This window comes from Cyanistes caeruleus, chromosome 9 (genome assembly GCF_971803275.1).
Source record: "Cyanistes caeruleus chromosome 9, bCyaCae1.hap1.1, whole genome shotgun sequence".
NCBI lineage: Eukaryota > Metazoa > Chordata > Aves > Passeriformes > Paridae > Cyanistes > Cyanistes caeruleus.
In genome coordinates this window covers 8,733,350-8,743,825 of record NC_141709.1, presented here as the reverse complement: position 1 = coordinate 8,743,825, position 10,476 = coordinate 8,733,350, and the positions used below count along the sequence as shown (strand labels likewise).

The window sequence follows — 10,476 nt, the reverse complement described above, 5'->3', positions numbered from 1 at the left end:
AATAATTAATAAAAACAGCAGGGGAAAGACAGCAGAAGAGAAAAGTAAAATAATGAACCCTACACACCACATGCATAACCACTTTCATCTAAGGCTATCTTCAAAATGAGAAAAAAAAAAAAAGGATAATCTTTTGCTTAGAGAGGAAAAGTGGAGTAACTGGATTGTGCTGCCTTGCTTACAGTTACCAAAGTTAACAGCAGAGTTAAAAATGCCTGTATTTGGCTAATTATGCCTCTAAACGTTTTACTACTCTGTTATGATTCTGCCTTTAGTTAATATAACCTGATAGACAACAAAGAGATGGGAACACATGTAGATTCACTGGAGAGCATATGCTGGAGATAACACATCCATTTTTTCCTAAAACAAACCAAAACCACAAATGACCTGAAAATGTTGAAAATGACCTGGGATCATTTCAACAGCCAGCAAACTGAGTAACACAACAAACTCCTTTGGCTTTTACTCAATCCTCTGCTTTTTTTGACCTGGGCCTTGAAGATCTGTTTACAGATCTCTCTGTGAACATGTCACACTCGTCCTATTGAGAACACATGGCTCATCGCAGCTGACTGGCCGCGCCTGCTTCCAGAACTGGCAACTACAAGCTGGGAGCCAAGAGGAGATACACCACTTCACTTGGAAAAGGGCCTTCCTTGAATGCCAGAATCCCAGAATGGTTTGGGCTGGAAAGGACCCTAAAGATAGATCATCTTACAACTGCCTGGCATGGGCAGGACACCTTGCACTATGCCCCGTTGCTCCAAGCCCTATCCAGCCTGGCCTTGGACACTCCCAGGGATGGGGCAGCCACAGCCTTTCTGAACAATCTGTGCCAGGGCCTCAGCACCCACACAGGGAAGAATTCCTTTCCAAGCTCCCATCTATCCCCACCCTTTGGCAGTTTGAAGCCATTCCCACTTGTCCTGCCACTCCGGGCCCGTTTCCAAAGACCCTCTCCAGCTCTCTTGGAGCCTCTGTAGGCACTGCAAGGGACTCTAAGGTCTCCCTGGAGCCTTCTCTTCTCCAGACTGAACACCCCCCAGCTCTCTCAGCTTGTCCTAAAGCAAAGGAGCACCAGCCTTCACAGCAGCTTCGTAGCCTCCCGGAGACTTCTAACGGTGAAACTCCACGCCTACCGCTCCCCTGCCAGGCCCCACGGGTGTCGCTCCCGGCTGTCGCTCCCGGGTGTCGCTCCCGGCTGTCGCTCCCGGGTGTCGCTCCCGGGTGTCGCTCCCGGGTGTCGCTCCCGGGTGTCGCTCCCGGGTGTCGCTCCCGGGTGTCGCTCCCGGGTCTCTCTCCGCCCCCCAGGGGCCCTCAGGCGGTCCCGCTCGGACGCGCTCGCGCCGAGCCCGCGCGTGCCGTTGTCAGACCAACGGGGGCGGGGCCCGCCTCATCCACAGCGCCCCCCGGCGGCCGCTGCCGGCAGTACCCGGCCGGCCATCCCGGCCCGCTCACCCGGGACCTGAGCTCCGGAACCGGGGAACGCAGCCCCCGGTTTGTGTTCGTCTCTGCACAAGGCGGACCAGACTTCCCACGACCGGACCTTTCAGCTCAGCACGGCAATGAGAACACACCTCCGCTTAGGGGAAGGAACTTCTAAGGTCTTCCCCATACATTTTCTCTGAATACCCAAGTCGTTGCCATTCCTGAGGCTAGACTAACGCCTTTTTTTGCCTTACGGCTAAGAAATACCATTGTTCTGATCTACAGGTAAAGGCGCAGAAACTGGAAAACATATTCTTGTCTGGATTTCAGCCCATTTCTTAAAATACTTGGAAGACAAGATAATGGCGCTCTGTGCTATGTCCCACCACGCCACGTCCCTGTTCCCCGTCTGCAGCTGAGCCAGTCTGCAGCGCCCCAGGGAGGCACCCAGGGTCCCGCGGTGCGAGCTCTGTGCTGCTCAGCAGCGGAGTGTGGCTCTGAGGAGAAACATCATCACACGCTGTGCTGTCCCGTCCTCGCATCAAGAGTTCTGGCGGCCCCTCCACCGACGTCCCCATGGAGGCAGCTGTGGCTGGCCAGAAGACCCCCGGCATGTCCACGGGACGGCTTTCCTCATGGATCCCGCAGAGGCTGCTCCCCGTTCCAGGCGTTTGCGCCCGCCCACGTCCCAGGACACACGGCCAAGAGCCGGTCGCCCTCCGGCTTCCGAGCACCTCAAAGCAAGAGCACACCCGCTGGGTGGTTTCTCCCAAACCAGCGGCAGCGTTGTGCACCCTTGGAAGGGTGCGAGCACCCAGGGCTGCAACCCCAACGCCGGGCAGCACCACCCTGCTCGCCGGCCTCTGGCCATCACCTGTCCCGAGCACTGCCCGCGCCCTCCCGGACCCGCCCGGAGAGGCGGCGCCGCGACCACCACACACCGCTCGGAGCAGCTCGGCGTCACTCGATTAGTCTCGGCGTCACTCGGCATCACTCGATTACTCTCGGTGTCACTCGGCTGGACTCGGCGTCATTCGGCTGGACTCGGCGCCACTCGGACCGCCGCCCCGACCCGGGGCTCTCCCACGGCCGGCACGGCCTCGGCCCCCCCCATCCCCCCGCCGTGTGCGAGTTGTTTGCATCGGTGGAAAAGGATCCGTTTTAATGACAACATCTTGAAGTTCCGTAAGTGTGAAGCTGGGAAGCTCTGGAGCCTTTGTGGTGGTTTAGCCGAAGTGGCGGCTCTGCCGCAGGGGTGTTCCTGTCCGTGGTACCGCTGGCGGGCGGGACAGGGGAAGGAGCGGCCTGAGGGGGCTGCGAGCAGGGCTGTGGGAGGGAGCAGTAGTGGGGAAGGCTCGAAGGCGGCAAGGTCGCCAAAGCACAGGGAGCAGTAGATTGTGCTCTGATGAGGACGATGTTTGACAAGTAAAGAGGGTGATCTAGAGGTGAAAAAAGGCTTTCCCGGATGGTGTTGCTGGAGCAATCAGCTCATCACGTCTGCTGCTCATACATAGAGGTCACAGGCAAGTGCTTTTGCGAGTGGGCAAAATCCTGACCAGGTGACTCAAGGAACTCTGGAGCACTTCGTTTCAAGGGACTGAGAGCTGTGGAGAAAGTGGGCTGCCTGTATTTCAGAGTAGTGTTTCAAGCCAGGTGCTTATAGACTGTGTCCTGCTAAAGGATTGTTCTGCAGAGCGCAAACTCGGTCTGAAAGTTTATGATTTATTGCTGTCTTAGCCTCTGACAAATAATCAATAATGATAGTGTTAATAGGCATTAATCAAGAGCCCCAAAGCAGTGGTTCAGCATAATCTGGCTCCCTGAGCTAAGTCAGGGGAGGTTTAGGCTAGATATCAGGAAAAGCTTTTTTCCCTGCAGGGTGGTTGAGCGCTGGAACAGACTTCCCCAGGGAATTGGTCACAGCACCAAGCCTATCTGAGTTCAAGAAATATTTGGACAATGCTGAGCCCATGTGATGGTATTATTGGGCTGTCACGTGCCAGGCCAGGAGCTGGACTGGATGATCCTGGTGGGTTCCTTCTAACTCAGCCTATTCAATGGTTCCATAATAAACCTCCACAGGTGCAACATGAGGCAATTTCCTCTTGTCTGTTACTTGTTACCTGAGAGAAGAGTCCAGTCATCACTTGGCCACACCCTCCTGTTGTGCAGAGCCAGAAGTCCTCCCTGAGCCTCCTTTTCTCCAGACTGAGCACCTCCAGCTCCCTCAGCTGCTCCTTCTCCAGCTCCTTCCCTAGATCTGTTGCCTTTTGTGGACACACTCCAGTCCCTCAATGTCTTTTTTTGTGATCAGGATCCCACAAATAACCGGAGGATTCGAGGTTTGGCCTAAGCAGTGCCCAGAACAGGGGGACAGTCGGTGCCCTGATCCTACTGGCCACACTATGTCTGGTAGAGGCCAGGCTGCCCTTGACCTTCTCGCATACCTGGGCACCGTGCTGGCTCATGTTCAGCTGCAGTAGTGATTTCTCTCTCCACTCCAAAGCAGCAGTTCAGTAATTCTTTTGTTACCAGCCAAGGTGTAGCAGAAGATGAACACAAAGCAAAGGGGAATCAGGTCTTTTCCAGGATGCAGAAGAATCTTAAGTGGAGAGTAAAGTTTAGAGGAAGCTGTCATAAAGAATGATTTCATTTCAATACCACAGCCCTTTCACTAGTCCAATATGCAAGAAAGAAGAGAAACCAGGGAGCCTGATAATCATTCCTAGTCTCTAGCTCTCTGCTGATTCCTCTGAGGCAGGACTCATCAGCAGACAGCGATTGCACCCTCTGGTGCCTCCTCTGCACTGTGTGAGCAGTGCACAGCAGCTCTGGGAGGGAAGCTTCACTGCAGAGAGCTTGTGCTTTTTGGCTTTTCACCTTTACGAAATGGTGCTTTGGGTCCTTGAACTGAAACACGCAGGACACTCCTCAGCTGAGGAAGAAGCAGCTGCTAAATCTCTTTTTGTGCCCAGCAGGTGAGGAATTACCACGGAATAATTGACGCCACAGATCTTTCAGCTGTAGCTTGCTGTTCCTCTGCAGACTTCTCCCGTGGTAAGATGACTACGGTGACGTTCTGGCAGGCGGTGATCGCTCAGGTGTGAATTCCCAGGCAAGTGATCGCTCAGGTGTGAATTCCCAGCGGGCGATGCCGCGGGGCCAATTCCAGCGGCGATCCCTCGGGCTCACGGTGAAGTCCCACGAGCAGCAGCAGCAGCAGCAGGGCCGGAGGCGCTCCAAGCGCTCTGCGGTACAAGGGGGACACCGGGCGGTCGCTGCCGGCACACACCGGGTCCTGCCCGCTCCTTGCGTTTCCTGTCCTGTGATGAAAGGATGGGAAAAATCTCTGATCTTCCACGGACAATGGAAGGCACCGCTCCTTTGGAGAAGGAAAAGTACTTAATGCAGAATTACTATTTAAGCCTTGTAGCACACTTGCTCGGAAGTTTTAGAAACAATTCCATTTTACAGCCACATAAACAGAGCAGGTATTTAGAAGGTGTGTTCAAAGTCCTGCAAACAAAGAACCATCTCCTGATCACACTGCCTTTGCAGTCTACAAATGGGAATGCACAACATGAGAAGCAAGAAGGTCTGTGCTGAAATCCATGTGTAGGGAAGGACAGCAGCAGTGTGCCAGTGCTTGCTTTTTCAGGAGAGTGCAAAGGGTGCAATGGTAAAGGCAGTTTCCTGTGCCTTGGGACTCAGTATTGCTGCAGCACTGGGGAGTGAGTGCCAGCTGTGAATTCTGAGTGCTGGGCTTTCATCCTTGGCATGAGAACTGCTCTTTATTTTTTTTTTCCCTGTATTCATTCAAAATGGCTTCTGTCAACATTTGTCTATATATTGACTTTTATTTGCAGGGGCACTTGAGAGTCTGGCTGTGATGAGGACCCTAAATTTTAGGAGAGCAAACTTTCAGTTCTTTAAGGAAGTAGTGGATAGGATGCCTTGGAAACTGTCCTCAGGGATAATGGAGCTGAACAGAGCTGGCACCTATTTGAAGACATTCTTCTTAGAGAACAAGGGCTCACAATTGCCACTTGTAAGAAGTCAAACAAGGAATGCAGGAGACCAGCTTGGCAGTGTAAGGATCTCCTTGTTTAAAATGCAAGAAAATAATATGCATACAACATATGTAATGCAAAGTGGTTTTTGAAAGAAAGTTAAAGCAAGAGGGTTATTGAAAGTTAATATACGTGATGCAAGAAGGTCATATGCAGGCAATATGTAGTGGCACACATCATGGGAAAGATAGAGAGATAACACATTGGTGTGTGAGGATGAGATCAGTATAGCTAAGGTTCAGCTGAAGCTGCATTTGGAAAAGCCTTTAAAAATAATAATAAGGGCACCTAGAGGTACTTCAGTGGGAAAAGAAAGATAAAAAGAAACCTATCACACCTCCCCTATTTTCCCCCCTACCCCCACAAGCCAGACAGGACTAGTGACAACAGACAAGGAGGAGGCTGAGGTACTCAACAATTGTTGGTCTCAATTTTTACTGCCAGTCACTATTCCCACATCTCTCAGGTTATTGGGCTGGCAGACTTAATTCCAGCCCCTTGTAGCAGAAGGTCAGGTTTAAAACCACCTGAGGAACCTGAGCATGCACAAGGCCATGGGACCCACCCAGATGCATGGCAGGTCCCTGAGAGAACTGGGAGCTGTAGCTGCTCAGATGTTCCCTCCATCATATTTGAGAAATCAAGGCAGCCAGCTGAAGTCTCCATGGATTGTGTTGTACTAACACAGAAGCCATTTGACTCCAATACTCTTGATCTTTTTTGTAAATCTTAAAGTTCTGAGTAAATTTCTGCAAAGGATGTCCAATGCAAAGTTTCAAAATGGAATCTTTGTTATTTGTTTTCATATTGATCTTGGATATTTCCATTTTTTGCACTCCTATATTTTCTAAACATTTGTAGTGACTGAAAAGAAAACTGAAAGGAGTGACTATGTTCTTTCCAGTGGTATAAATGTGTGGCCAAGACTAATATTTTTTAAGACAAATATATTTTTGCTATGTCTATACACATGTGCTTACCTGTGTTTAGTTTATGTTTAGAGGTTTTGGCAATGAGGGAGCCACAGGGCTGGCCTGTGAGAATAGCCCAGGTTCTGTCCTGTCCCACCTGCTTCCAGCTGGCTCCACTTCAGGATGTCCTCCCAGCAGAGAGAAGAGGCTGGGAAAGCAGCCTTTAGAAATGTGACTTTTTGTTTGTTTTGATTTTTTTTTAAGTTAATAAAAACCTTCAACCTGATTTTTTAGGGTTTTTTTATTTTCTGCCTGTTTGTTTGGTTTTTTTTTCATTATTTGTTTGGGGTTTTTGTGTCTGTGTTTGTTTTGTTACAGTTTTGTAGAATTCTTTAAGCAAGATTGATTTGAAAGCTGAGCAGTCCTGTACTGTATTCTCCTGGATTCACCTGAGACTCTTCCTAGGCAGCTCCCTGATCCTGTTTGCACTGCGTCACACATCATTCTCCTGAAGAAACTGTCTGCTCATGGCTTGGATAGGTGCATTGTTTGCTGGTGATAAACTGGGTGATGGCAGGGCCCAGAGTGGTGGGAAGTGGAGTTCATCCAGCTGATCCCCAAGGCTCAGTCTTGGGCCCAGTCCTGTTTAGTATCTTTATCAGTGATCTGGACAAGGGGATTGAGTGCACCCTCAGTAATTCACAGATGATGCCAAGTTGGGTGGGAGTGTTTTTCTCTTCTGGAGGACAGCAGGCACAGAGGCTCTCTCTAACTACAGTTCTACACAGTCCCAGTAGGTGCCCCTGTGCTTACCCCTTCATCTGTCCATCCAGGTCAATCTGTAACCTCTACACCAGCAGCCTTTATTCATCATGATCAACAGGTCTGGACATGGAGACCAGTTTGTCACTATTCAATGTCAGTCTTGGCTGTGGGCACATGCTACTTCTGCTTTATAAGTGTGACAAATTTTTAATGCTCCAAAGAGTTTTGCTATGTACTGTGCATCATGCAGGTTTGGAAAGAAAAAATTTCCCAGGCCAGGAAATAGATATAAAATAAGAGGAGATGTAAACTATTTACTTTTGTGAGTTTTTACTCTTTGTCCTTCTTTCCCAGCTTTATAAATGTCCATTAAATACCTCATAAAATGTTATCATGACATAGCCACTTCTGTAAGGAATTAGATAATCCTGATGCTTTACAAGACACTTGATTTGGCCCAGGTAGAATGCTGTTCACAATCATTTGTCAGCTGTCACTACAAACACCTTTTGTACTGGTGGTTTGTGGGTGCTTGGGTTTTGTTTTTTTTGGAAAGGACTTTGCTAATTGCACAGAACAGACGTATTTCAATTTATTCTTTCTATGAGTTTACTGACTTTAATTAAATTTTCTCAGTAAAAGGCATTAATAGAATGTATTATAATAGAACTTTGTAAGCTTTCTTATTCATGAAAATTTCAGTTACTGAAGTTTTAAGCAAAGAAGTGTACATTATCTACTTTGTCATATTGCTAAACTCTATAAGAAAAACATAATATGTAATTGAAGTTGCACCTTCTTTTCTGGAATGAGTAATAAAAGTATTTAATTTGGTAATAATGTACCAAACCAATATACTTCTGAAACAAGTATCAATGGAAATAAAAGATATATTAAAAAAATTACCAGAGTTTTACTGTTTTCTAACGTGTTAGCAAATAGGACTTTTTTGCATTTTCTTTTCTTTTAGTTTGTGAACAAATATGAAAAGGAAGACTGTGTCTCAGCAGTTTTCCAACAGCTTAAGGAAGAAGACTTCACAACCACCCTGGGCAACCTGTGCCAGTGTGTGGTCATTCTCAAAATAAAAAAGTGTTTCCTGGAGATTAGAGGGGATCTCCTGTATTTCAGTTTGTGACCGCTCACTCCGGTCATGTCACTGGGCCCACTGAGAAGAGCCTGGCTCCCTCTTCTTTGTGCCCTCCCTTCTGGTATTTATAGACATGGATAAGATCACCCTAAGCCTTCTCTTCTCCAGGCTCAATAGTTCCATCTTTCTCCATCTTTCCTCACGGCAGAGTTGCTCCAGTCCCTCCACCATCATCTTCACAGCCCTTCACTGCATTCTTCTGAGCTGAGGAGCCCCAAACTGGAGCCAGCACTAGAGGTGCTCCCCAGTGCTAAGCAGAGGAGAAGGATCCCCTCCCTTGGCCTGCTGGCTGCACTCTCAACACAACTCAGGATCCCTTTGCTCTTCTCTGCCAGAAGGGTGCATATTTTGGCTTGTGTTGATCTTGGTGCTCTCCAGGACCTGCCAAGCCTTTCCTGACCATCTGCTTTCCAGCCCAGCTAGGAGGCCTGCAGCATGCTCTGGTGCCTGCCTGGTAGTGTTCCTCTCCAGAAACAGGACTTGGGGGTTCCCCTTCTTGAACTTGGTGATGTTCCTGTCAGCCCATTTCTCAGGCTTTTCAAGGTTCCTCTGGATGGCCACATGACCTTCTGGCATGTCTTTGTAGATCCTTTCCCTCTATTCAGTGCTGGTAAGGCCTCAGCTGGGCTCCCAAGCTGGGTAATGAACAAGTGGGATATGAAGCTACTGGAAAGAGTTCAACAAAACATCACTAAGATGATGACATTTTAGTTCTCACTGTTTTTCATGCACTTCAATTATTTGAGAATATCTGTCTTTTATTTTAGCACCTAGTTTAATCTTCTTTTTGATTCTGTCTGCCATAGAATACTAGAAGTTTCACCTGTACCTAACATGAAATTGAAAAATAGTTTTATCATGAACAAAATGACTCAACTACTATGGTTTCAATGGAATCAGGATCAGAGTAATATAATTTTTTTTTAACAACTAAATTAACTGACAGTAAATGAAGAAGGAGTGGCTGAGGTCACTTGGTTTGTTCATCCTGGAGCAGAGGAGACTGAGAGCAGACCTTGTCGGCAGCTGCAGCTCCTTCCAAGGGGCAGCAGAGGGGCAGCTCTGGTCTCTGCTCCTTCTGACCAGGGACAGGAGACCCAAGGGCACTGCTGGAGCTGTGTCAGGGGAGGATTAGGCTGGGTATCAGGGAAAGGATTTTTCCCCAGAGGGTGGTCAGGCACAGAACAAGCTCCCCAGGGAATGGGCACAGCCTTAAGGCTGCCAGAGCTTCAGGAGCATTTGAACAATGCTCCCAGGGATGCACAGGGTAGGATTGTTGGGGTGTCTGTGCAGGGTCACGAGTTGGACTGGATGAATCTGGTGGGGGCTCCTTCCATTTCAGGATATTCTGTGTTTCTGTGACTGTATCAGTTATAATTTCAGGATCAACATCAAAATGTTCTATCACCACGTAAGCTGGATGCTGGCACCTCCTGGCACCTCCTGGTGGTCCAGTGGCTCAGATGTTCTTTCTGTCCTGGGCAGGGATAGCGAAGTTGTTTGGGTGACATCTGCCAGTGTTGCACCAGGTACTGAATATTCTATTTTACCCACACCAAGAAGCTTGCTGTAAGCCAATCATGCCTTATAAAGTGCTATCAAGTATGACTCTCAACTTTTAAAATTAATGACCTGACTGAATGTTCCTGATGGAAATACGGCAATCATTCTGAAGAAATACAAGCTCAGTGGTGCAAGGCAAAGGAAAGGGTAGCTTCAAGTGCATTTATCAGCACCCAGTATGTTTGGAGCTAAAAAAACCCTAAAGCCCCCATTCAGCAAACCCTCAATTTTTACAGCCCCATTATGTAATGACATTTAAGCAAGTTATGTAACTGAATGAAACATTTATTAAGTTCCCTCTTAACTAACAGTGAAAATGCTATTAATTCTTTCCTGTATATCATGCATATAGGCATACATCATAATACATAAACTTCACATGTTATCTCTTCCAAGTTTAGGAGTGATGTATCCCAACAAATAGGAAGTCAGGCAGAAATGCAAGGAGGCATGCATGGATGAAAAATGAACTCCCAGACAAAGCCAAACACAAACAGGAAGCCTGCAGAGGATGGAAGCAAGGACAGCCTGGGAGGAATACAGGGGGATTGTCCAAGCAGCCAGGGATTGTCTTGGGAAAGCTTAA

General features: G+C 48.2%; 2 protein-coding genes across 2 annotated transcripts in view; both read left to right on the top strand.

Moving 5' to 3' along the window:
• Positions 1–10,476, top strand: part of BRINP3 (BMP/retinoic acid inducible neural specific 3) — a 662,162-nt gene that overhangs the window by 28,570 nt on the left and 623,116 nt on the right. The gene's annotated exons all lie outside the window — the stretch shown is intronic.
• Positions 1,963–6,698, top strand: LOC147651496 (uncharacterized). The gene is made up of 2 exons (XM_086842801.1): positions 1,963–2,616; positions 4,410–6,698. Exons 1-2 carry the CDS (start codon positions 2,067–2,069, stop codon positions 4,433–4,435), a joined length of 576 nt encoding a protein of 191 aa, XP_086698927.1. The 5' UTR covers positions 1,963–2,066; the 3' UTR covers positions 4,436–6,698.